Source organism: Delphinus delphis, chromosome 12 (genome assembly GCF_949987515.2).
Source record: "Delphinus delphis chromosome 12, mDelDel1.2, whole genome shotgun sequence".
In the NCBI taxonomy this organism is placed as follows: domain Eukaryota; kingdom Metazoa; phylum Chordata; class Mammalia; order Artiodactyla; family Delphinidae; genus Delphinus; species Delphinus delphis.
The window spans coordinates 27,178,599-27,205,204 of NC_082694.2; the positions used below are offsets into that span (position 1 = coordinate 27,178,599).

Sequence of the window (26,606 nt, forward strand, 5' to 3'; positions counted from 1 at the left end):
CCACTGGCCAAAGACGAGGCATACATTTCTCCTCTTGGTGGTACAAAACACCACCTAGGAAGTAATTTTGAAAGAAAGAAACAATCTGATTCTGATCAAGCCTTTAGATCTAACCAATTTACACGACACAGGGCAGAAGAACCTGTTAAACAATACCACAAGAAAGGTAGCAGCAAACTTCAGACCATGAGAAACTCTACAGGACATACAACCATTTAACCCCATTTCTTTAATAAAAACTGTTTCAAGAAAGAGTGAGATAAAAGGGGGTTATGGGGATCTGTAAAGGGCAGACCTATAGAAAAAAGAAACCCTGGGCCCTGGGGGTGAAAATCCCACATTCAACTTTTCAGTCTGTGTATCAGGGATTCCTTTCTGTAGGCTGTCTAGTATAAGGCAATGAAAACGAGAGGTGCTTAAAAGCCATATTCTGTTAACAACTTGTCCACTTCTCCTTGGACATCTGTGCATCACTCACCGCTCCTCCATGAGTTCCCGGATGGAGGCTACCGTGGGGCCAGATCCCAGATGAGTGTAATACGGACCTTCATCTTTCTCCACTATTTGTTCTGCAGAAATACAAAGTAAACATTATTTGGAGACATCAATTCATTAATATTAATTTAGGAAGGCAAACCATCAATAGGAAAATTAATGGTATAGTACAAAACAGGAAATTCAATGGCTTATACACATGTGGAAATATGTTCACCCCCATTAGAAATCAGGAAATACAAATTAAAATCACAATGAAACACCATTACACACAGACCAAATTGGCAAAAATTTAGAAATCTGATAAAACTATGCATTATCAAGACTGAGGCTTAACCACTCTGGAATTTAGTTTATCATTATACATAATCTAGACCAGAGGTCAGCAAACCACTCCACTCCTAGATACAGACCCAAACCAGCTGAAAACAAGGACTCAAACAACACCTGTATGCAGTGTTCATTGCAGCATTATTACAAGAGCCAAAAGGTGAAAACAACACAAGTGTCCATCAACAGATGAACAAAATGTGGTATATCCATACAGCAGAATATTATTCGACCATAAGAAGGATTTATTCTGATACGTGCTATAACACGGATGAACCTGGAAAATGTTAGGCTAAGTGAAATAAGCCAGACACAAGAGGACAAATATTGTATGATTCCACTTACAGGATGTATCTAGAATAGGTAAATTCATAGAGGTAAAAATTAGATTAGAGGTTACCAACCGCTGGGAGGAGTGGGGAATGGGGACTTATTACTTAATAGGTAGAGTTTCTGTTTAGTGTTGAAACAGTTTTAGAAATAGTGGTGATGGTTGCACAATATTGTGAATGTAATTAATGCCACTAAACTATACACTAAATAATGGTTAAAATGGCAAATTTTATATTATGTATGTTTTACCACAATTCAAAAAAGAGAAAGGAATAAGTACTGATACATGCTACAATGTGGGCGAACCTTCAAAAACATTACAATAAGTGAAAAAGTCAGACACAAAATATCACATATATCGCGTGATTCCATTCATATGAAGTAATCCAGGATAGGTAAAGCCATAGAAGCAGAAAGCAGAATGATGGTTGCCAGAGGCTGGGAGGAGGGAGGAATGGAGAGTTACTACTTAATGGGTATAGGATTTTATTTTAGAATGATGGAAGTGTTTTGGAACTAGATAGAGGTGATTATTTCACAATATTGTGAATGTACTAAATGTCAGTGAATTGTACACTTTAAAATGATTAATTTGGGGGGGGGAACCTTCAAGATGGCAGATGAGTAAGACATGGAGATCACTTTCCTCCCAACAAATACATCAGAAATACATCTACACGTGGAACAACTCCTACAGAACACCTACTGAACACTGGCAGAAGACCTCAGACCCCCCAAAAGGCAGGAAACTCCCCACATACCTGGGTAGGGCAAAAAGAAAAAACGAAGACAAAAGAATAGGGACAAAAGAACGTGCACCTCTGGGAGGGAGCTGGGAAGGAGGAAAAGTTTCCACACACTAGGAAGCCCCTTCACTGGAGGAGACGGGGGTAGGTGGAGGGAAGCTTTGGAGCCACGGAGGAAAGCGCAGTCACCGGGGTGCGGAGGGCAAAGCGGAGAGATTCCCGCACAGAGGATCGGTGCCGACCAGCACTCACCAGCCTGAGAGGCTTGTCTGCTCACCCGCAGGGGCGGGCGGGGGCTGGGAGCTGAGGCTCGGGGCTTCGGAGGTCAGACCCCAGGGAGAGGACTTGGTTGGGTTGGCTGCGTGAACACAGCCTGAAGAAGAAGGGGGCTAGTGCGCCGCAGCTAGCCGGGAGGGAGTTTGGGAAAAAGTCTGGACCTGCTGAAGAGGCAAGAGACCATCCTTTCAGCGTGCACGAGGAGAGAGCATTCCTCCCCAGTGTGCCCACAGAAAGGCAGAGCACCGCCTAAGCAAGCTCCAGAGACGGGCATGAGCCGCGGCTATCAGTTCAGACCCCACAGACAGGCATGAAACACTAAGGCTGCTGTTGCAGCCACCAAGAATCCCGTGTGCGAGCACAGGTCACTATCCACACACCCCCAGGAGCCTGTGCAGCCCGCCACTGCCAGGGTCCCGAGATACAGGGACAACTTCCCTGGGAGAACAGACGGCGCACCTCAGGCTGTTGCAATGTCACGCCGGTCTCTGCCGCTGGAGGCTCACCCTGCATTCCAGTTATGACTACTGTACCCCTCCCTCCCCCCCGACCTGAGTGAGCAAGAGTGCCCTAATCAGCTGCTACTTTAACCCCCTCCTGTCTGGCCGGGAACAGATGCCTGAGGGTGACACAGAGAGGTGGGCCAAAACCAAAGCTGAACCCCAGCAGCTGTGTGAACAAAGAAGAGAAAGGGAAATCTCTCTATGCAGCCCAAGGAGCAGCATATTAAATCCCCACAATCAACTTGATGAACCATGCCTCTGTGGAATACCTGACTAGACAACGAATGTTCCCAAAATCGAGGGAGCGGACTTTGGGAGCAACAGTAGACTTGGGGATTGCTGTTTGCAACTGATTTGTTTCTGATTTTTTTTTTTTGCGGTGCACGGGCCTCTCACTGTTGTGGCCTCTCCCGCTGCGGAGCACAGGCTCCGGGTGCGCAGGCTCAGCGGCCATGGCTCACGGGCCCAGCCGCTCCATGGCATGTGGGATCTTCCCGGACCGGGGCACGAACCCGTGTCCCCTGCATCGGCGGGCGGACTCTTAACCACTGCGCCACCAGGGAAGCCCTGTTTCTGATTTTTATATTTATTTTAGTTTTTAGTGCTTGTTATCATTGGTGGATTTATTAGTTTGGTTGCTCTCTTCTTTTATTTTTATTAATTATTTTTTCATTTTATTATTGTATTAATTTATTTTTTTTTCTTCCTTTTTTCTTCTTCCTTTTCTTCTGAGCCGTGTGGCTGACAGGGTCTTGGTGCTCCAGCCGGGTGCCAAGCCTGAGCCACCGAGGTGGGAGAGCTAAGTCCAGGACATTGGACCACCAGAGACCTCCCGGCCCCATGTAATATCAATTGGTGAGAGCTCTCGCAGAGATCTCCAGCTCAACACTAAGACCCAGCTCCACCCAACGGTCAGCAAGCTCCAGTGCTGGACGCCCCATACCAAACAACTAGCAAGAGAGGAACACAACCCCACCCATTAGCAGAGAGGCTGCCTAAAATCATACTAGGGTCACAGACACCCCAAAACGTACCACCAGACACAGCCCTGCCCACCAGAAAGACAAGATCCAGCCCCACCCACCAGAACACAGGCACCAGTCCCCTTCACCAGGAAGCCTACCAGAACACAGGCACCAGTCCCCACTACCCACCAGAACACAGGCACCAGTCCCCACTACCAGGAAGCCTACACAAGCCACTGACCAAACCTCACTCACTGGGGGCAGACACCAAAAACAACGGGAACTACAAACTTGCAGCCTGCGAAAAGGAGACCCCAAACACAGTAAGTTTAAAAAAATGAGAAGACAGAGAAATATGCAGATCAAGGAGCAAGGTAAAAACCCACCAGACCAAACAAATGAAGAGGAAATAGGCAGTCTACCTGAAAAAGAATTCAGAGTAATGATAGTAAAGATGATCCAAAATCTTGGAAATAGAATGGAGAAAATACAAGAAAAGTTTAACAAGGACCTAGAAGAACTAAAAAGCAAACAAACAATGATGACCAACACAATAAATGCAATTTAAAATTCTCCAGAAGGCATCAATAGCAGAATAACTGAGGCAGAAAAACAGGTAAGTGACCTGGAAGATAAAACAGTGGAAATAACTACCACAGAGCAGAATAAAGAAAAAAGAATTGAGGACCGTCTCTGAGACCTCTGGGACATTAAATGTACCAACATTTGAATTACAGGGGTCCCAGAAGAAGAAGGAAAAAGAAAGGGACTGAGAAACTATTTGAAGAGATTATAGTTGAAAACTTCCCTAATAGGGGAAAGGAAATAGTCAATCAAGTCCAAGAAGCACAGACAGTCCCATATGGGATAAATCCAAGGAGAAACATGCCAAGACACATATTAATCAAAAACTAAAAACAAAGTTATTTAATTTAACAAAAATTAAATACAAAGAAAAATATTAAAACCAGCAAAAATATTAAAAGCAACAAATAACATACAAAGGAATCCCCATAAGGTTAACAGCTGATCTTTCAGCAGAAACTCTGCAAGCCAGAAGGGAGTGGCAGGACATATTTAAAGTGATGAAAGGGATAAACCTACAACCAAGATTACTCTAGCCAGTAAGGATCTCATTCAGATTTGACAGAGAAATTAAAACCCTTACAGACAAGCAAAAGTTAAGAGAATTCAACACCACCAAACCAGCTTTACAACAAATGCTAAAGGAACTTCTCTAGGCAGGAAACACAAGAGAAGGAAAAGACCTACAAAAACAAACCAAACCAATTAAGAAAATGGTAATAGGAACATATATATCAATAATTACCTTAAATGTAAATGGATTAAATGCTCCAACAAAAGACACAAACTGGCTGAATGGATACAAAAACAAGACCCATATATATGCTGTCTACAAGAAACCCACGTCAGACCTAGGGACACATACAGACTGAAAGTGAGGGGATGGAAAAAGATACTCCATGCAAATGAAAAACAAAAGAAAGTTGGAGCAGCAATTCTTATATCAGACAAAATAGACTTTAAAATAAAGATTATCACAAGAGACAAAGAAGGACACTACATAATGATCAAGGGACCAATCCAAGAAGAAGATATAACAATTTTAAGTATTTATGCACCCAGCATAGGAGCACCTCAATACATAAGGCAAATGCTAACAGACATAAAAGGGGAAATCGACAGTAACACAATAATAGTATGGGACTTTAACACCCCACTTTCACCAAAAGACAGATCATCCAAAATGAAAATGAATAAGGAAACACAAGCTTTAAATGACACATTAGACGAGATGGATTTATCTGATATTTATAGGACATTCCATCCAAAAACAACAGAATACACTTTCTTCTCAAGTGCTCATGGAACATTTGCCAGGATAGATCATATCGTGCGTCACAATCAAGCCTCAGTAAATTTAAGAAAATTGAAATTGTATCAAGTATCTTTTCCGATCACAACACTATGACATTAGATATCAATTACAGGAAAAAACTGTAAAAAATAAAAACACATGGAGGCTAAACAATACATTACTAAATAACCAAGAGATCACTGAAGAAATCAAAGAGGAAATCAAAAAATACCTAAAAAAAATGATAATAAAAACACGACGACTCAGAAAGAGAAAAACAAGTACCATATGCTAACACATATATATGGAATCTAAAAAAAAAAAAGGTTCTGAAGAACCTAGGGGCAGGACAGGAATAAAGATGCAGACCTACTAGAGAATGGACTTGAGGACACAGGGAGGGGGAAGGGTAAGCTGGGACGAAGTGAGAGAATGGCATGAACATATATACACTACCAAATGTAAAATAGCTAGCTAGTGGGAAGCAGCTGCATAGCACAGGGAGATCAGCTCGGTGCTTTGTGACCACCTAGAGGGGAGGGATAGGGAGGGTGGGAGGGAGACGTAGAGGGAGGAGATATGGGGATATATGTATATGTATAGTTGATTCACTTTGTTATAGGGCAGAAACTAACACACCACTGTAAAGCAATTATACTCCAATAAAGGTGTTAAAAAAAAAAGCACAAAACACGATGACCCAAAACGTATAGGATGCAGCCAAAGCAGTTCTAAGAGGAACTTTACAGCAATACAATCATATCTCAAGAAACAAGAAAAATCTCAAATAAACAACCTAACCTTACCCCTAAAGCAATCAGAGAAAGAAGAACAAAAATACCCCCAAGTTAGCAGAAGGAAAGAAATCATAAAGATCAGATCAAAAATAAATGAAAAAGAAATGAAGGAAACAATAGCAAAGATCAATAAAACTAAAAGCTGGTTCTTGGAGAAGATAAAATTGATAAACCATTAGCCAGACTCATCAAGAAAAAATGGGAGAAGACTCAAATCAATAGAATTAGAGGGGCTTCCATGGTGGCACAGTGGTTGAGAGTCTGCCTGCCGACGCAGGGGACACAGGTTTGTGCCCCGGTCCAGGAAAATCCCACATGCCACGGAGTGGCTGGGCCCGTGAGCCATGGTCGCTGAGGCTGTGTGTCCGGAGCCTGTGCTCCGCAGCAGGAGAGGCCACAACAGTGAGAGGCCGGCGTACAGCAAAAAAAAAAAAAAAGAATTAGAAAGCAAAAAGGAGAAGTAACAACTAACACTGCAGAAATACAAAGGATCATGAGCGATTATTACAAGCAACTATATATGCCAATAAAATGGACAACCTGGATGAAATGCACAAATTCTTAGAAAAGAACAACCTTCTGAGACTGAACCAGGAAGAAATAGAAAATATAAACAGACCAATCACAAGCACTGAAATTGAGACTGTGATTAAAAATCTGCCAAAAAACAAAAGCCCAGGACCAGATGGCTTCACAGGCGAATTCTATCAAACATTTAGAGAAGAGCTAACACCTATCTTTCTCAAACTCTTCCAAAACATAGCAGAGGAACACTCCCAAACTCATTCTATGAGGCCACCATCACCCTGATACCAAAACCAGACAAAGATGTCACAAAGAAAGAAAACTAGAGGCCAGTATCACTGATGAACGTAAGATGAAAAAATCCTCAACAGATTATAGCAAACAGAATCCAAGAGCACATTAAAAATATCATACACCATGATGAAGTGGAGTTTAGCCCAGGAATGCAAGGATTCTTCAATATACACAAATGAATGTGATACACCATATTAACAAACTGAAGGATAAAAACCATATGATCATCTTAATAGATGCAGAGAAAGCTTTCGACAAAGTTCAACACTGATTTATGATATAAACCCTGCAGAAAGTAGGCATGGAGGGAACTTACCTCAACATAATAAAGGCCATATATGACAAACCCACAGCCAACATCATTCTCAATAGTGAAAAACTGAAACCATTTCCTCTAAGATCAGGAACAAGACAAGGTTGTCCACTCTCACCACTATTATTCAACATACTTTTGGAAGTTTTAGCCACAGCAATCAGAGAAGAAAAAGAAATAAAAGGAATCCAAATCGGAAAAGAAGTAAAGCTGTCACTGTTTGCAGATGACATGACACTGTACATAGAGAATCCTAAAGATGCTACCAGAAAACTACTAGAGCTAATCAATGAATTTGGTAAAGTAGCAGGATAGAAAATTAATGCACAGAAATCTCTGGCATTCCTATACACTAATGATGAAAAATCTGAAAGAGAAATTAAGAAAACATTCCCATTTACCACTGTAACAAAAAGAATAAAATACCTAGGAATAAACCTACCTAAGGAGACAAAAGACCTGTATACAGACAACTATAAGACACTGATGAAAGAAATTAAAGATGAAACAAACAGATGGAGAGATATACCATGTTCTTGGATTGGAAGAATCAACATTGTGTAAATGACTATACTACACAAAGCAATCTATAGGTTCAATGCAATCCCTACCAAACTACCAATGGCATTTTTCACAGAACTAGAACAAAATGTTTCACAATTTGTATGGAAACACAAAAGACCCTGAATAGCAAAGCAATCTTGAGAAAGAAAAACGGAGCTGGGGGAATCAGGCTCCCAGACTTCAGACTATACTACAAAGCTACAGTAATCAAGACAGTGTGGTACTGGCACAAAAACAGAAATATAGATCAAGGGAACAGGATAGAAAGCCCAGACATAAACCCACATACATATGGTCATCTTATCTTTGATAACAGAGGCAAGAATATACAATGGAGAAAAGACAGTGTCTTCAATAAGTGGTGCTGGGAAAACTGGACAGCTACATGTAAAAGAATGAAATTAGAACACTCCCTAACACCATACACAAAAATAAACTCAAAATGGATTAAAGACCTAAATATAAGGTCAGACACTATCAAACTCTTAGAGGAAAACATAGGCAGGACACTCCTTGACATAAATCATAGCTAGGTCCCTTTTGATCCACCTCCTAGAGAAATGGAAATAAAAACAAACAAATGGGACCTAATGAAACGTAAAAGCTTTTGCACAGCAAAGGAAACCATAAATAAGACAAAAAGACAACCCTCAGAATGGGAGAAAATATTTGCAAACGAAGTGACTGACAAAGGATTAATCTCCAAAATATACAAGCAGCTCATGCAGCTCAATATCGAAAAAACAAACAACTCAATCCAAAACTGGTCAGAAGACCTAAATAGACATTTCTCCAAAGAAGATATACAGATTGCCAACAAACACATGAAAGGATGCTCAATATCACTAATCACTAGAGAAATGCAAATCAAAACCACAATGAGGGGCCTGACTTCACTGGTGGCACAGTGGTTAAGAATCCACCTGCCAGTGCAGGGGACATGGGTTCAAACCCTGGTCCGGGAAGATCTCCCATGTCGTGGAGAGGCTATGCCCATGTGCTGCAACTACTGAAGCCGTGTGCCCTAGAGCCCGCAAGCCACAACTACTGAGCCCATGCACCGCAACTACTGAAGCCCGCACAACTAGAGCCTGTGCTCCACAAACAGAAGCCACCGCAATGAGAAGCCTGTGCGCCGCAACGAGTAGCCCCCACTCAATGCAACTAGAGAAAGCCTGTACGCAGCAATGAAGACCCAATGCAGCCAAAAATAAATAAATACATTTATAAAAACAAACACACAAACCACCATGAGGTATCACCTCACACCAGTCAGAATGGCCATCATCAAAAAATCTACAAACAATAATTGCTGGAGAGGGTGTGGAGAAAAGGGAACCCTCTTGCACTGTTGGTGGGAATGTAAATTGATACAGCCACTATGGAGAACAGTATGGAGGTTCCTTAAAGAAACTACAAATAGAACTACCACATGACCCAGCAATCCCACTACTGGGAACATACCCTGAGAAAACCATAATTCAAAACGAGTCATGTAACACAATTTTGACTGCAGCACTATTTACAATAGCCAGGACATGGAAGCAACTTAAGTGTCCATCCACAGATGAATGGATAAAGAAGATGTGGCACATATATACAATGGAATATTACTCAGCCATAAAAAGAAACAAAATTGAGTTATTTGTAGTGAGGTAGATGGACCTAGAGTCTGTCATACAGAGTGAAGTAAGTCAGAATGAGAAAAACAAATACCGTATGCTAACACATATATATGGAATCTAAGAAAAAAATCGTTCTGATGAACCTAGGGGCAGGACAGGAATAAAGACGCAGACGTAGAGAATGGACTTGAAGACACGGGGAGGGGGAAGGGTAAGCTGGGACAAAGTGAGAGAGTGGCATGGACATATATACACTACCAAATGTAAAATAGATAGCTAGTGGGAAGCAGCCGCATAGCAGAGGGAGATCAGTTCGGTGCTTTGTGACCACCTAGAGGGGAGGAATAGGGAGGGTGGGAGGGAGACGCAAGAGGGAGGGGATATGGGGATATATGTATACATATAGCTGATTCACTTTGTTACAGAGCAGAAACTAAGACAACATTGTAAAGCAATTATACTCCAATAAAGATGTTAAAAATAAATAAATTTTATGTTATGTGAAGTTCTCCACAATTAAAAGAAACTATTGACTCACACAACAACATGGATGATTTTTAAATGAGTTTTTCTAAGTGAAAGAAATGAGACTCAAAAGACGATGTAATAGTAACTCTGGAAAATACTACATTGACTGGATACTATAAGGCTACAAACAAAAAGAACTTTACACAAATACTGTACTACAGTGCGTAAATTTGTTTCATGTCTAGGGAGACATACAACTAAACGCGATGTGTTATCCTGCAATGGGTCCTATAACAGAAAAAGGACTTTAGTGGAAAAACTGACGAAATCCAAAGTCTATAGTTAATAGTATTGTGCCAACATTAACGTCTGTTTTAAATGCACCATAAATATGTAAGATGTTTATATTATGGGATGCTGGATAAAGGGCATACAGGGACTCTCTGTGCCAACTCTGCAAATCCTCTATAAATGTAAAATTATTTCATAGTAAAAAGTTAATAAAACGAACAAGCAAAAACAAGAAACTATGCAGGGGACCCTAATTTGCTGATCCTGTCCTAGAGGAAATCTTGGCCACATGCATCAAAAAATGTACAAGGATTTTCACAGCAACATATTTGCAGTAGTCAAAATGGGAAACAACCCATAATCCAGCAACAGTGGAATGGATAAATAAAACACAGTAGAATCATATAATGGCATATATCCAGCAATGAGAATTGACAAACTGCAACAAAATGGTTGAATACCATACCACCATAGTTAGTGAAAGAAGCACAGCACAGAATACAGTAAGATTATATCTAAATGATATTCAAAACCAGGTTCAACCAAACTATACTGTTTAGAGATCCATACATAGGTGGTAAAATTATTAAATTGAAATATAAAATATAAAAAAATGATTTTTGCCTACAGAAATGGCAATTTCATACAGCTCAATCTTAAAGAAATACAAGGAAATCATTGTCACAAGTCAAGAGAGTGGTCGCCTCTGGGGGACAGGAGAGGAATGTGATTGGGAAAGGTATACAGGGGACTTCTGGGGAACTGGAAAGGGCCTACTTTTTGATTTAGGTGATGGTTACACAGGTGTTCATTTTATAAATTTTCATTAAACTGTACATGAATGCTTTGTGTACTTGCCTATATACGGAGTTCACAATTTTTAAAAGGTAAAAAATTAATGTCATACCTGTTCTATGCAGAACATCATGCTCAGTTTTATGGGGAAAGCGAGAAGGACAAAACTAATTGGGGCTTTAAAAAGTGTATGGTCTAGTTGGGTAGATAAGACCCATATATAAGAAGATACCTTATAGCATTTCCAGTCAATGGGGAAAGATTAATTTTTCAATGCATGGTGTTGGAACAACTGAGGAAAAAATTTTGCTCCACACTTAATAACTTACCCCAAAATACATTCCAAGTGGTTGAAAGATTTAAATACAAAAAATTAAACTATACAAGTTCTAGAAGAAAAACAATGGATGAGTTTTTAAAAATAATCATAGAAGTGGGAAGGTCTTCTCTAAGTATAACATGAAATTCTGAAGCCAACACACACACACCAAAAACTCTGATAAATATAACTAGAGAAAAATTTATAGTAATAACTACCAAAAGTCAAGCCAAAAGACAAATACTGGGGAGAAATATCTGGAACTCACACCAGACAAACATTGCTTTCTTTAACAGATCAAGAACTCCTACAGCTAAATAAGGTCAATAATACAAGAGATAAATGAAAAAAAGATAAAACTGGTTCTTTGAAAGGGAATGAAAATGGGTCAAACATATGTAAAGGTACAATAAAGTACCAGTTTTACCCTTCAGATGAGTCACCATCAAAGTCTGATAACTCCTCCTGTTGGTGAGGGTACAGGAAAACAGGCAGTATGGAAAGTAATTTAGCAATATACTAAAATTACAAATGCCCAATCTGTTTGACTCAGTAATTTCAAAGAATGTCAAATTCTTCTAAGAATTTATTTTTAGGAATTTGGATATACTTGCATATGTACAAAGTGATATTGTATATACAAGAATACTCACTGCATCTTTTTTAAAATAAATTTATTTATTTAGTTTTGGCTGTGTTGGGTCTTCATTGCAGTGCACGGGCTTTCTCTAGTTGCGTCGAGCAGGGGCTACTCTTTGTTACGGTGCGCAGGCTTCTCATTGCGGTGGCTTCTCTTTGTTGCGGAGCACGGGCACTAGGCGCGCGGGCTTCAGTAGTTGTAGCACGCGGGCTCAGTAGCTGTGGCTCGCGGGCTTAGTTGCTCCTCGGCACGTGGGATCTTCCTGGACCAGGGCTCAAACCCGTGTCCCCTGCATTGGCAGGCGGATTCTTAACCACTGCGCCACCAGGGAAGTCCCTCACTGCATCATTTTTAATGGCAAAATATCAGAAACTTAAATGTCCATAATACATTATGTATTATAAATACATTATAGCACAACCATATAATGGAATACTAAGCAGCTATCAAAAGGAGTTAGGCAGCTTCAGATATACTGACCAAAAAATAACCTCCGAGATATTTTAAGTGAGGAAACAAGCAAATTTCAGTATAGCATGTGTAATATGCTATAGTTAGTATACACACACAATCACATATACATTAGTATATACACACACATATGCAAGCCTAAAGGTGTATATGTCATTACTCACACTAAGAATAAGGGTAAGAGTAAGACTCATGTTGTGAAAATGAGTTCAGCTGTATTCCTAGTTTAAAACAAGCAAACAAAAGGTTGGCAATGGTATGTGCATCCCAGTAGATGAACTGATGCAAGTTGTCTATCACTTATGGTTTCTGCTCATGGAGACTCTTCATCCCCCCTTGTATTATTGTCATGGTCTCCTAACTGGTCTCAGCCCTCTGAGGTCATCCTACCTAATACCACCAGTTATACTTCCAAAACAGAAATCTGATCAGACCAGTTCCCACTGATGACTCCATGCTAGACAGAAGACAGAACCCAAATTCCAGAACACAGTCCACAAGGCCCCCGAGGAGCCATCTCTGCACACTGCCCAGCCTTGCATCCTGCGACAGCTACCACAGCTTCTTTTACACAGCCATGCAATACTCCTGTGTCTTGAAACACGTTTTCTCATTGACCACAGTGCTTTCATTTCTTTCCTTCTTTGGAAAAACTCATGTCATAAGGCCTAGTTTAAATGCCACCTTTTCTGTGAAACCCCACTGGACTTCTCCTTTTCCCTCTGGACTCCCAGAGCACCTTTCATACAACAAAAATAGCACATCTTTATTGTTACCATGTATCACATTTTTATTGTTACCATGTCACAGCAGAATGAACACAGATTTTACAGAGACCTGGGCAACTGTGATGAGTTATCTTCCCAGCCTCTCTAATCCTCACACCTTCTTGTGTAAAATACATAAAGGGCCAAGTGCAGTATTTGGTGTATAATATGAACTCAGTATGTAGCTGCTGTCTAGGCTCTGCCAAACAAATTGTATGATTGTGACCAAGTTACACAGCCCTTATGAGCTTTAGAGCAGTGAAAGTAATGTTTCTATATTTTAGATTTGTTGAGGATTAGATGATATGTAAGGTACCTAGCACAGTCCTCAACCTATCCATGCTTAAATGTTTTCATCCTTTTCAACTAAATGATTAAAAATTACTTGCTCCAAATATGCACTGTTTTGAACCATAAGACAGAGAGGATTATAGAAGGATGTATGTGAAGTGGGGGAGGGAAAGAGACCAAGGTTTGGGTAGGGAGAGAGAACGTAAGAATATGGGTGTTGGAAGTAGTGGTCTGAAATCTCTTTACAGGTGCTAGAATACTACAGCCTATATGGAAAATAGAACACAGGAATATGCCAGAGCTTCTGGGCTCTTTTCTAGTTTCTACTGTCTGGAGAAAAGTCAAAGTAATGGATTGACTGTAGGGTGTCACACTGGAACTAGAATATAATGTAGTTTTTGGTGATTACCTTCTGTCCCAAATCAGAAAAACTCAAAATTACAGTTAAAGGCAGAGAAAGGAGATTTTCAGAAGAAAATCTTGGCAACTCTATCCTAGCAGCTAGGGGAAAAGATATGAAGCTCCAAAACCAAGCTAACCTGAAAATTATAATAGATGGTCAAGCTCCTCTGGGAAGGCCACTAACACACAAAGGGCAGACACAGCTCCAAGTGTCAAGCAATACCAAAGTCATTCTCTCCCTTTTGCTGTTTACAAGGCATCCCAAGTAGTTGTTTAGAAGTCTTGTTTTTCTTAATTACATCCCTTTCCCTGATTATACATATATATATATATACACATATACACGCATTTCCCTTTCCTTGATTAGATGTCTGTACGGGGGAGAAGATATTCTATGGGAAGAAACTGGACTTATAGCCTAATATGCTTAGTTATAAAACTAGTAGACATTCCCAAATTTAATTCTCCTAATTTGTATATATATTTACATATATATGAGGATATATATCATTATATATATATCCTCATTTTATATATATATCTTTAGCGTGGCAATGGGCTTGTAGTTAGTTACAGTGCCAGACAGGTGACAATACTCTGCAAGGTTGGGGTAAGGTTCTATAGAATATAGTATATGCTCTGAATCAGTGACAAATATATGCTTCTGTTTTCCCATAGTAAAATGAGGTTTATTAACATTCTTAGTGCTGTCTAGTGCTATTAATCAAATCCAGTAGATGAGTTTACCCTATTTATACTTATTACTGTAACATGTACATGGTCTTCTGTCATTTTATATTTTCCATGTTTATGTTTCCTTGTTTTCTTTCCTTTTTTTTTTTTTTTTTTTGCAGTATGCGGGCCTCTCACTGTTGCGGCCTCTCCCGTTGCGGAGCACAGGCTCCGGATGCGCAGGCTCAGCGGCCATGGCTCACGGGCCCAGCCGCTCCGCGGCATGTGGGATCTTCCCAGACCGGGGCACAAACCCGTGTCCCCTGCATCGGCAGGCGGACTCTCAACCACTGCGCCACCAGGGAAAGCCCTCTTTCCTATCTTTTTAAATAGATTTTGTATTTTCTTTTACTTCCCCCTGCCCCACCAATCTATAGTATGCTTTTAGTAATGCTAATGGTACTGTGGGAAAGAAAGAAAGTCAGCACCCTTATACAATTTCTCACACTTCTTCCCTCACTTTACCTCCTGCTTTTTGTTGGTATCCTTGTGAACATATTTCACCCCCCCCATTATAAAAGAGATATTTAATATAAAACAAAGTTCTAGTATAAATAAATACATTACCTTTTGTTTCAGAAAAATAATACATTTAGCGTTCACTGCCAGCCCCTTCAACAGTACAGCTTCCCCGATCTGTTACTTATTTGATTCACCTCCAGAAAATTTAAGTTCTAATATATTTGGAAATGTTTTTATGAGGTCTTTACACATGAATGGGCATAGAATTCTTAAGCCAAACATTTTATCTCAATATCCCGAGAACTGCAATTCATATATCCAACAAAGAACTCACATTGCTGATCAATAAGAAAAAGACAGAAACACAACAGAGAAATGGGAAAATGGCTTGAACTCTACCAAAGAGGACATATATTAGTGATCAGGGAAAGGTAAATTAAAGCCACAATGAGGTGTGATGATATACCTACCACAATGGCAGAAAGTCTTTTGATACCATTTGCTGGTTTAGATGTGGAGTACTGCTGGTGGGAGTTTAAACGGCTACAACCACTTTGGAAAACGGGCAGTACCTACTAAAAGCTGAACACATACAATTTCAGTCCTAGGTATACACCCAATAGAAGTATATAAGTGTGTACATACATGTACCAAGGGATGTATATAAGAACGTCTTATAGCAGCATGCTTCATAATAACCCCAAATTGGAAACGATCCAAAAGACCATCAACAATCTAATGGATAAATGGTGGTATATTCATATTATGAAATGGAATACTATATAGCAATGAGAATGCATGAACTACAAATATTGCTACACAACACAGATGAACCTCACAAATACAACACTGAACAAAAGAAGCCAGAATATAAAATACATACATGTGAAGTTCAAGAACAGCCCAAACTGATCAACGTGGTTAGAAATTAGAATAGTACTTACCTTAGGACAGGAGTCAGTAGACTTTTTATGTTAAGGGCCAGATGACAAACGTTTAAGGCTTTGCAGGGAATGCAGTGTCTATGGCAACTGTTCCTCTTTGCTAATGTAGAGCAAAAGCAGCCACAGACAGTACGTAAACAAATGAGGGTGATTGTGTTTCACTGAAACTTCGACATTGAAATCTGAACATCATATAATTTTCATGAGTCATGAAATACTATTCTTCTTTTGATTTTTAAAAACAATTTAAAAACCTAACAAACTTGTTTTTAGCTCACAGATGTTAACCAGACTTGGTCTGCAGGCCATACTTGGCTTTAGGGAGTCAGGTGTAAGTGACTGGGTGGGGGCATATGGAGGTTTCTGATGTGATGGTAAAGTTCTGTTTCTTGATCTAGATGTGGTTACACAAGTACCTGCTTTTTGTAAAACTGTACAGGCATACGTCATTTTATTGTGTTTTGCAGATACTATGTTTTTTACAAACTGAAGGTTTCTGACAAACCTGCGATAAGCAAGTCTATCAGTGCAATTTTTCCAATAGCATTTGCTTCTCTTCGTGTCCCTGTGTCACGTTTTGGTAATTCTCACAATATTTCAAACTTTTTCATTATTATTGTATTTGTTATGGTACTCTGCGATCTTTGATGTTACTATTGCAAAAAAAACTACAACTCGCTGAAGTCTCAGATGATAGTTAGCATTTTTTAGCAATAAAGTATTTAAATTAAGGTACTTTTTTATTTTTTTTAAGATATAGTGCTATTATACCCCTAACAGACTACAGTATAGTGCAAACATAACTTTTACAAGCACTGGGAAACCAAAAATTCCATGGGACTCGCTTTAATGTGATATTCACTTTATTGCAGTGGTCTGGAACCAAACCCACAATATCTCCGAGGTATGCTTACAATTTATATACCTTCCAATATGTGTTTCAATTAAGAGAATGCTTTTAAAAAATTAAACATTAAAAATGTTTTTTTTTAATTTATTTATTTATTTAGGCTGCGCCAGGTCTTAGCTGCAGCAGCATGTGGGATCTTCGTTGCGGCATGCATGCGGGATCCAGCTTCCCAACCAGGGATTGAACCCAGGCCCCTGCAGTGGGAGCTTGGAGTCTTACCCACTGGACCATGAGGGAAGTCCCTAAGAGAATGTTTTTGAAAAGTATATCTTAAATGGTAAAAAAAAAATAAAAATAAAAAAAAATTTAAAAATCCAAGTATGTATGACCAACTTAATTTTTGGTTAATTTATTTGTAGGGAATTCTTCATCCTTGGAATTCATCTTGAAGTTCATCCAGATTATTTGTCAATTTTTATTCATTTTCTTTCATTTAAAAAACATTTTCTATTTTATCTTTGACTCTTGCCTGTGTTCAATTTGTTTCATGATCTTTGCTGGAAACACCAGCAAATGTTCCCAATATTCCCGACAGAATGAATCTGTGGAGGATTCCTCCTGCCTCTCTTCTGTATCCCTTATCTCCACTCTGATTATGTTCATTTCTATTTTCTTCTTCTACTTTGGAGCAGTCTTTCAAGCCTGTCCTTCTTCCTCACTGATTGGCTTTTTCTGTAACTCTGATTCTGCTTTTTGCAGCTTCTAGTGCACTGTAAGTGCTTTGTGAAGTGGCACATTTCTGCAGTTTAATCCATACCTCTTGTGACTTGTCACTTTAATCTAGGACCTCATCTTTCATTTCTGGTTTCACAATGAACATTTTAGTCAACTTTCTTGAAGGTATAAATTAGTTGTTCAAACTCTTCTTGTATTTCCTAATGTAAGTCTTCACTTGAATATCCTATTTAATCCCTCTACTTTTCCCCACAGAATCTGAATGGGTTGCACGTTGAATTTTTTGTTTGTTTGCTTGTTAATTGATCTTTCAATGGAGTTTAGCTCCCGGCTTTCTCCCCCTTGGCACTATTGACACTTTGGACTAGATAATTCTTTATTGGGGTGGTGTGGGGGGGGGCCCGGGGGGGCGTCCTGTGCATTGTAGAATGTTTAACAGCATCCCTGGCCTCTGTCCACTAGATGCCAGTAGAACCACACTGGTGTGATAACCAAAAATGTCCTCAGACATTGCCAAATGTCTCCTGGGGTGAAGAGGGGTAAAAGAGCACTCAGTTGAAAGCCACGGGTCTAGACTCATTTGCCCAAAAGCAGAATGCGTAGAATCTCCCTATTCTTCTGTATTTACCTGGATACTACTCAAATTCTTCCCTTAGAAATTAAGCTTAGAGAATTAGATGTTGTGGAGGTTTCAATTATTAGTTCAAAAGTTCAGTGGCCTATGAGGATCTGGGGCTGGCTGTGGACAGCTGCAGCTGGGAAATGTCATCTCTACATGCCCTCTGTTTCTTGGAGCCAATGCCTCTCAATGTGTATGTACGTTCGTGTGTGGAGGCTTGGGCTGTGCTCTGTCCTGATGCTAAGATTTTGGTTTATTTCCTCATATGGGAGTGGGCTGGTCACTCTGACAAGACATCAAGTTGAAATAAAGCCCCATGGTTTGCAGAATTTTTGTTTGGTGGTTCAGCAAATATTTTCCTCTACACAATGGCCTTTGTTTGGTGCTGTTGGCCCTTGGCTGCAAAGCTGGCTCCTAAGATGGCTTCTCATATTCTCCAGCCAACCATCCTCACCCCAGACCTTAACCCCATCAGAAACTGGAGAAGAGCAGGAAAAGGAGACTTTCCAAAGTGCATGCTTGCTAGATGTGTGGTCTCCAGCCCACCTCTCCAAGTTGGGGAGTCCTTTTGAGCCTCCACTGTTGTTTTTCCTAACCCTGGGAGTTGTATATACCTCATGTCATCACTGTTTTCAATTCAAATTCATCTTTAGTTGGCAGACAGCACTTGGAATTCATAGTTTAAGATTGGGGCCATTTTCAAATTTCAGTTGATGAAATTTCCTCTTACATTTTTGTTTGTCTTGGTCCCTTTCACCAGGTTTCAGAAAAGGAGTATTTTGCTATCTTACTGTTAAGTCATCATTTTTCCTTTTAGTCCCCAGTGTACTATTTCTTCCTTTTCCATAGAGGTTAAGTGACAGGGCAAGGAAATGGCTTAACTCTTCCTAAAGTAAAATCTCTTTTACGTCTCTCTTTGAGCAGTGAGGGAAGTGACGTTTTTTTCTTAAAATACATAGTAGAAAGCTCTGGGGTAGAGCTCAGGAGAACAAGATCCAATTTTTGAGGAAATGCTGGTTATGTGGCTCTAGGTGCTTTTTTTTCCCCTGTGCACTTAATTTTATACTCAAAATAGAAAAATATGATCTGTTCCACTTTCGCACTAGGCTGAGGAGAGAATGAAATGTATCCTTTGTGCTATCAGCAAGAGATATTAAACACAAGAAACTACTCATTACTACCTAGCAGAAAGAGGGGTCCTTAATTTCTAAATGAACCTTCCACCTTCTCTACCACCTCTCTACACAGAGACTAGGGTACCCACACTTTCCCAGTGGGGAACCTCACAGCCAGGTATAGGTATAGGCTGAGGCATTTCTTTTCTTTATGACATTGATAAAAAGAGACGGTTGATAACTGGTGTACAGTTAATGCATAGGTGTCAAAATCACACAAAAGGTTTTACTGTATCCATCTTCTTTTTCCTATATAATGCTCCAGTTTCCTGATGTAATTTTAGTGGATGTAAAGCCAAACACCTTAAGTTTATATAACTAATTCCACTTGCATGAAAGTCAATAACTGACGGCTAGAACTTTGCCTCCTGGCAATCACAAATCCACACCGTGGGCAGGCAGATGGTTGGGCCCCACCCTGGATCAGGTGTGCCAGGTGAACTTTTTTAAAACTAAAATCTCAGGTCATCTGCCTGTGAGTTCATGGGCAGCATGCTGGGTCTGCTGGTAGCAGAAAGACTTTCATAACAATGGGCACACTCGGGCTTCCCTGGTGGCACAGTGGTGAAGAATCCGCCTGCCAATGCAGGGGACACAGGTTCGAGCCCTGGTCCAGGAAGATCCCACATGCCGCTGAGCACCTAAGCCCGTGCGCCACAACTACTGAGCCTGTGCTCTAGAGCCCGTGAGCCACAAGTACTGAGCCCGTGCACCACAACTACTGAGCCCACGCACAATTACTGAAGCCCGCATGCCTAGAGCCTGTGCTCTGCAACAAGAGAAACCACCACAATGAGAAGCCTGCCCACCGCAATGAAGAGTGGCCCCCACTCGCCGCAACTAGAGAAAGCCCGCAAGCAGCAACGAAGTCCCAACGCAGCCAAAAATAAATAAATAAATAAGTTAATTAAAATAATAAAAAAAAAACAATGGGCACACTCACTGATGACAAAGATTAAAGGTAAGGAGATCATGCCCAAACCTATCTGACGTCTTTGTAGAATTTAATATGGAGGTAGAATAAGGCTGACCAGTTGACCAAAAAATATGTAGAGCACCACCATATGATCGGCACCAGTTTAGATGTTTTAGAAATACAACACTGAGTCCCTGTTCTTAAGGAACCTGGGATTTAACTGAAAAGACTAGTATGCATATAATAACAAATCACATGAGACCTTAAATATTGACCCTTCTTCAGTAGTGATGTTGTTGGCTCTCCCAAACTATCTCTTTGTTCTAACCTATCCTCTCCTCAGTTTCTTCCCACATCTCTTCCATACTTCCCTCATAGCCTCCTGTTTGAGATTCTCTACCCTAAAAGACAGTATCCTCCATTCTTTTTTTTTTTTAATATTTATTTATTTGGTGGCACCGGGTCTTAGTTGCTGCAGGCAGGCTCCTTAGTTGCGGCATGCGAACTCCTAGTTGCAGCATGGGTGTGGGATCTAGTTCCCTGACCAGGGATCGAACCTGGGCCCCTTGCATTGGAGTACCATCCACTGCGCCACCAGGGAAGTCCCAGTATCCTCCATTCTTGATCTACATAGTCAGCCTGGTGAACTGTCTATAACTGAGACTTCAATTACCATCAGTTTGCTGAAGAACCTCCGATTCGCAGATCCAACTGGATGCACACCTGCTGGTCCCCCAGACATGTCAAAGTCATACACCCAAACCTGCTTCCCCGCCAGTATTTCAAATCTTGGTGAATGGCGCCACCATCTACCCAGTCATCCAACCTGGAACCTCAGGAGTCATCTGTGACTGCTTCTCCTTTACTCCTCCATTCAACAGGTCACTGAACCAGTTAGTTCTTTCTCTCATTCTTTCTTTTATCCACTCCTCCTCTCCTTCCTCCTACTCAATGTCATTCTTACTTCAGGCACACATAATTTCTTGCCTGTGCTTGCAAACTCTCTGCCTTTGGTATCATCCTCTCATGCCCTGAAACTCTCCTCTCCAGCCACTCCCAATCTTTCATCTAACACACCAGTCATACCAGAACTACTTGTATTTCTCCATGTTTTCTCGCCTACACGTCTTCATGTGGTTTTTCGTGTGTTTTTCATCTCTATAATCTTCATGTCCCTTTGCCTAGAACACTCTACTTTCTCCCTATTAATCTATTAAACTTCTGCTTATCCTTTAAAACTCACATAAGACATCGCTTCATCCAGGAAGTTCTTTCTGATACCCTCCTACCCAGAGTCTTATTCCCCACTTTATACTGGTATACAAATACTCTATTGCCAAAACAATATTTTAAAGACACAAAGTTCCTATTCATCTCAAACTGCATACAAAGGAGGAAAATACATTCTCATAAAAACTACAGGAAACAGACTTTACTGTAAACAGAGGTCAGTCTCTGTGTCCCCCTGTTCAGAACTGTGGCTCATACTGAAGTCACCCAGTGCGTGCTGCTATCAGCCACGTCTTCTGGGCAACATCCCTCCCTCACCCAAACTTTTACCATGCTTCAGGCAGGCAAAGGAGATGTTTTTCTTGTATTCACCTTTGGCTACTTCTTTAGGGCAGGATGAGCAACTGGATAAAAATACAGCATTCCTATGAAAACAACCTCTAAGATCTATGTCTCAGTTTATTGCTTTTGCTATGGTTAAATGTCTCCAGCTACCTGTGGACTGCTCCTCAGAGACATCAGGACAAGACTTGAAAGTTAACACAGACCTGTTTCCTTATCTATAAAATGATGAGCAGATGATCTCAAAGGATGCTCTTCCCACTAAAACATCATCTGGACTCATTCCCTGTCCTAAGCTGGCTCTCCCTGTGAATGTCCCCATTTCTGAGAATAGATAAAGTACATAAAGGGCGTAGCCAACAGGCATTGCAGTTCATCATCCTGCCTCTGACAGAAGTGTTACAGTAAGGCTAAGTGGTGGTTAGGGGAATCTCCAATGTGTGCCCCTACATATTAGGAATGCGCCAATACTCTCTTCTCCCAATAATTCAATGCAGAACTTCAACTTGTGCTGTTTTCTCAAGCCTGTACCTATCATACTACCTTTTGGAGTACAGCATTTCCTTTCATGTCTTTTAAATTTATTTCTTTGAAGCCTCAAGGGGTACCTTTAATTCTAGTATTTCAAGATTCAGAGAACAAGTAGATATGGATCCCATCCATACCTTCAGAACACCTGTAATCTTCATACAAGTGTAAGACAATGCTCTTGGTGTTTGGCAGTTTTTGGTTACCTGGTGATGCCCACATTGGCCAAAATTGCTTATTTGTCAAAAATCACCATGGAGCTTGAATATTAGGTTTCTTTTGCTATAAGACCTTTCCATGTTTTTATAAAGTTGTTTCCATACTTAAATTGCCTGTTATGAGCGCTTAATGGCATCTCCAAATTTCACTGTCGCTTCTACGGAAAATTCTTCATTATAGTGACCTACAATCTGCACCTTTCTATCTACCACTGTTGAGGGGCTGAGTTTCTGGAATATGAGATGGTTCCTAGCTAACATTAATCCCAGAGTGAACAAGCTTCGTTCCTAACCCTTGTCCCGCCCGAGCCTGAGTTCGCAAAGACAAGTTCATCAAACCAGTTGATGAAAGCACCTGTCCAGACGTGGAGGCTTTCCCTAACACAACCTCAACACCTCCAGAAACTGTTTCCAAGTGAATGCTTTCTTCTTTGGCCCTCTTCATGCCTAATACCACTGTTTTAGAAGGACTCATTTCTCAGCTAAACAACTTTAATCACAGTATGACATGGTGGTCCAGCTGCCTAGGTTCAAATCTCACTTCTACCATCCGCTAGCTCTATGACTTGGGTAAATCACTGAATCTAATTTTGCTTTCTTCATCACTCAAATGGAACTACTGACAGTACCCGCCTCATATAGATGTTATAGAGGATTAAATGAGGTAGTGACTACAAAGCACTTGGTACAGTGCCTGGAATAGGGCAAGTGTTTCATATTCTATTACTATTGTTGTGGTGGTTATTGCTATTCTCAGTAGCTTCCTAAGTGGTCTGCCACAAGATTATCACTCTTCACTCTTCTGTGCTACTTCTAGGAGGAGGTACTTTCAAAAATATTTCTTGATTATAAAATACATATGTCATTAGAGAAAATTCAGAAAACGTAATGAGGGAAAAGTCACCCACAGTCTGAACAGTGATACAACCACTGGTGGTATATTTCCTTCTAGTCTTTTCTCTATTTTTTTTAACCTAGGTGAGCTGATCATTTAACTACTCTTTGTGTCTGCTGTTTTCACTTCAGTGTTTTCCCATAATTTAACATTTAACAACACAAGGGGGGTTTGCTTCTAATTCTTTGTTTACATTAGATAGCATACAAATATTTTATCTGTATTACATATAAATAAAATACAAATGGGAGCAACAGATGATTGGTGGTGGTGGCTCACCTTACCTCTTGCCCACTGTTCCCGCCATCCACCTGCCTGCCAAGGCAACAGGTTGCCAGCATGGCCACACTGGGTTTCTCTGATGCTGACAGTCTACTGCCTGTGCTTTTTGCTCACTAGCTGAGACTTGTCCCCTCTGCTAGGGGGCTCCTCTGGCCTAAGGAATTCAGGAGAACACTGAGGGTTTGGGTCCACTGTGTGCTAGTGGCCTTACCTCATGCGAGCTTGCTCATGTCTGCTCCTAGACGGTGCTCATAAATTCCTCAGTCTGGAGTGGCTACCTACTCACCTCTCCCCATCTGTGTTCATTACAGTTTTCAAAACCCAGCTCTGAATAGTTTCCTAAGTAAAGCATTACCCTCCATGATGACAGCCAAGCCTGGTATTTCAGAGCACTCTGACAGTTCAACCACTTCCGTATGACAGCACAGACACCTGGCAGATACCCGCTGATTGGGCGACTGGATATTTCATTGTTTGTGTTGTCTCTTCAAGCAAACCACAAAGTCCTTCAAAGATGAACCGTTTCTCTTAATTTTTATCTTATTGGTCACTAGGACTGGGCTAAGTAAACAATAAATGACTGATGAATAAAGTAACAGCCAACACTTTTCTCCCTTCATAATACATATGTTTTTACACCTTTCTCTTGCTTTTTTGCACTTGATAGGCTTCGTAACAGCTAAGCACACTTACAGTTCTTCCTACATGCCAGTCACAGTCCTAAGGGCTGTATACATATTAACTAATTTAATCCTCAGATGAACCCTGGTGAAAGGGTACTATTAGCACTTTCATTTTAGGCATGAGGAAGTGATGGGATTAAAATTCAAATTAAATAAAAAAACTAGCTTAACCAAACATAATATCTATATAATTGAATTCCACAATTAAAATATTTATTATGCATCAACTATGTCCTCAGCCCTATAAAAGAATATTTCCTACCCCGGAGGGGGAGAAAGAGCAAATGAGGCCCTAAACACAGGAAGATAGGCCAGACACATAAAAACACAAAGAGAGAAAGTGGGGCCCCAATTCCTATGATCAGAACAAGTCTCTCCCAAATGGTGGGAAATTAGGGGCATTCAAAGTCACATCATTATTAAACCCGGTAACGAAGAGGGTCAGCCCTCGGTGGAAACCACAATCTCAGAGCACGTCTGTGAGCCTTTGGCAGGATGCTGCACATCTGTTCCCCCCAGAGAGAAGCACTGGGGCCAACTTTTCCTTGTTCCCCAAGTGATTCTTTGTCACTGGCCCCACTGTCTTGTACCCCAGGATTCTGGGGTAGCTGGAGCGGACAAGACAGCCTAGCTTCTCCTTACTGACTGGGGTACAACATCCCAACAAATCACACAATTGACCGGATATTAGTGTATTTAAACAAGCAGAGAAGACAGGCTTTTCATAAGACCTATTTGTGTGTCATAAAATCTCAAGAATTCAACATGCTCAGCATCAGCATCGTGTGTTTTGCCAACATCTGCAACACACACATCTTTTATGGAATGCTTGGTAAGTAGCAGAGGACCACAGCTTAGAGTGGACCTGGAGTTTCCTGAGGCATCCACAACCTCCCTGGAGAGAGCTGACATCCCCAGGAACAGTCCTCAGAGGCCCGGGGCCCTACTTCTATTCCAGAAGACAAGGCTCAGAAACAGACCCAATTCCTCAGTGCTCTTACCCACACCATGGCTTCAACCATCACCTGAATGCTAACTACATCCAAACCCGTTAACTCAGAGCCCGACCTCCAATCTCTCAGCCCCTTCAAACTCAGTCGGTCCGAACAGAACTCGCCACTTCTCCACACGCGTGTTCTCAGTGCCCCCCACCACCAAGGCGGAGACCTGAGCGGTCTGCATCCCCATAGCCCCCCTCCTCAGAGGCCACTCACTCTGCAGCCTCTGCCCACCTACTCTTTCAGTACAGGCCCTTGTTATTTCTTGCCTGGCTCACAACAATACCTTTCTTACAGGCTCCCCCGCCAACCTTTCCTCCCCACCACAAGCCGGAATAGTCTTTCAGAAGCACAAGGTGATGACTGGTCATCACTTGCTTTAAAACCCTCAGGAGCTCACGATGTACTACCAGAGATCAAGTCAAACTCCCGACTGTGGCTCGCTGGGCCCCGCAAGATCTGGCCCCTGCCTGCCGCTCTAGCCACCTTTTGCTCATCTCCACACAGACGCCTCCCCTTTCGCTCCCCCAGAGCATAAGCCCTCTAAATTAGCACGACCCTGTCACAGCCACCGAGCCGTTGCCCAAGCTATTCCCTCTTCTCAGTATGTCTTCTTTCTACCCGACAGCCCCACCGGTCTCAGCACAAGCACCACCTCCCACGGGAAGGCTTCCACGATGCCTTCACCTCAATCTGTACGACAAAGCACCTCCACCGACACACAATACACCACACGGCATCACCATCAGTTTCCTTCAATGTCTTCTCCACTAGCCTGGAGCTCAATTCTGTGCCCATAGGCCCCGGTGCGGTGTCTGGCCCACAGTGAATGTTTTCCAGATAAAAAACAGTGCCTAGAAATCCAAGCCTGCCAGGTCACATCCCCTTGCCCTTCCCTGACACCCAGG

General features: G+C 41.2%; 1 protein-coding gene across 2 annotated transcripts in view; it reads right to left on the bottom strand.

Annotated features, from left to right (window-relative positions):
* TET3 (tet methylcytosine dioxygenase 3) overlaps window positions 1-26,606 on the bottom strand; it is a 108,553-nt gene that overhangs the window by 25,593 nt on the left and 56,354 nt on the right. For both annotated transcript variants that reach the window (XM_060027501.2, XM_060027502.2), the window contains one exon: window positions 479-569. In XM_060027501.2, coding sequence (XP_059883484.1) covers window positions 479-569 — 91 coding nt within the window. The remainder of the gene's footprint in view (window positions 1-478; window positions 570-26,606) is intronic.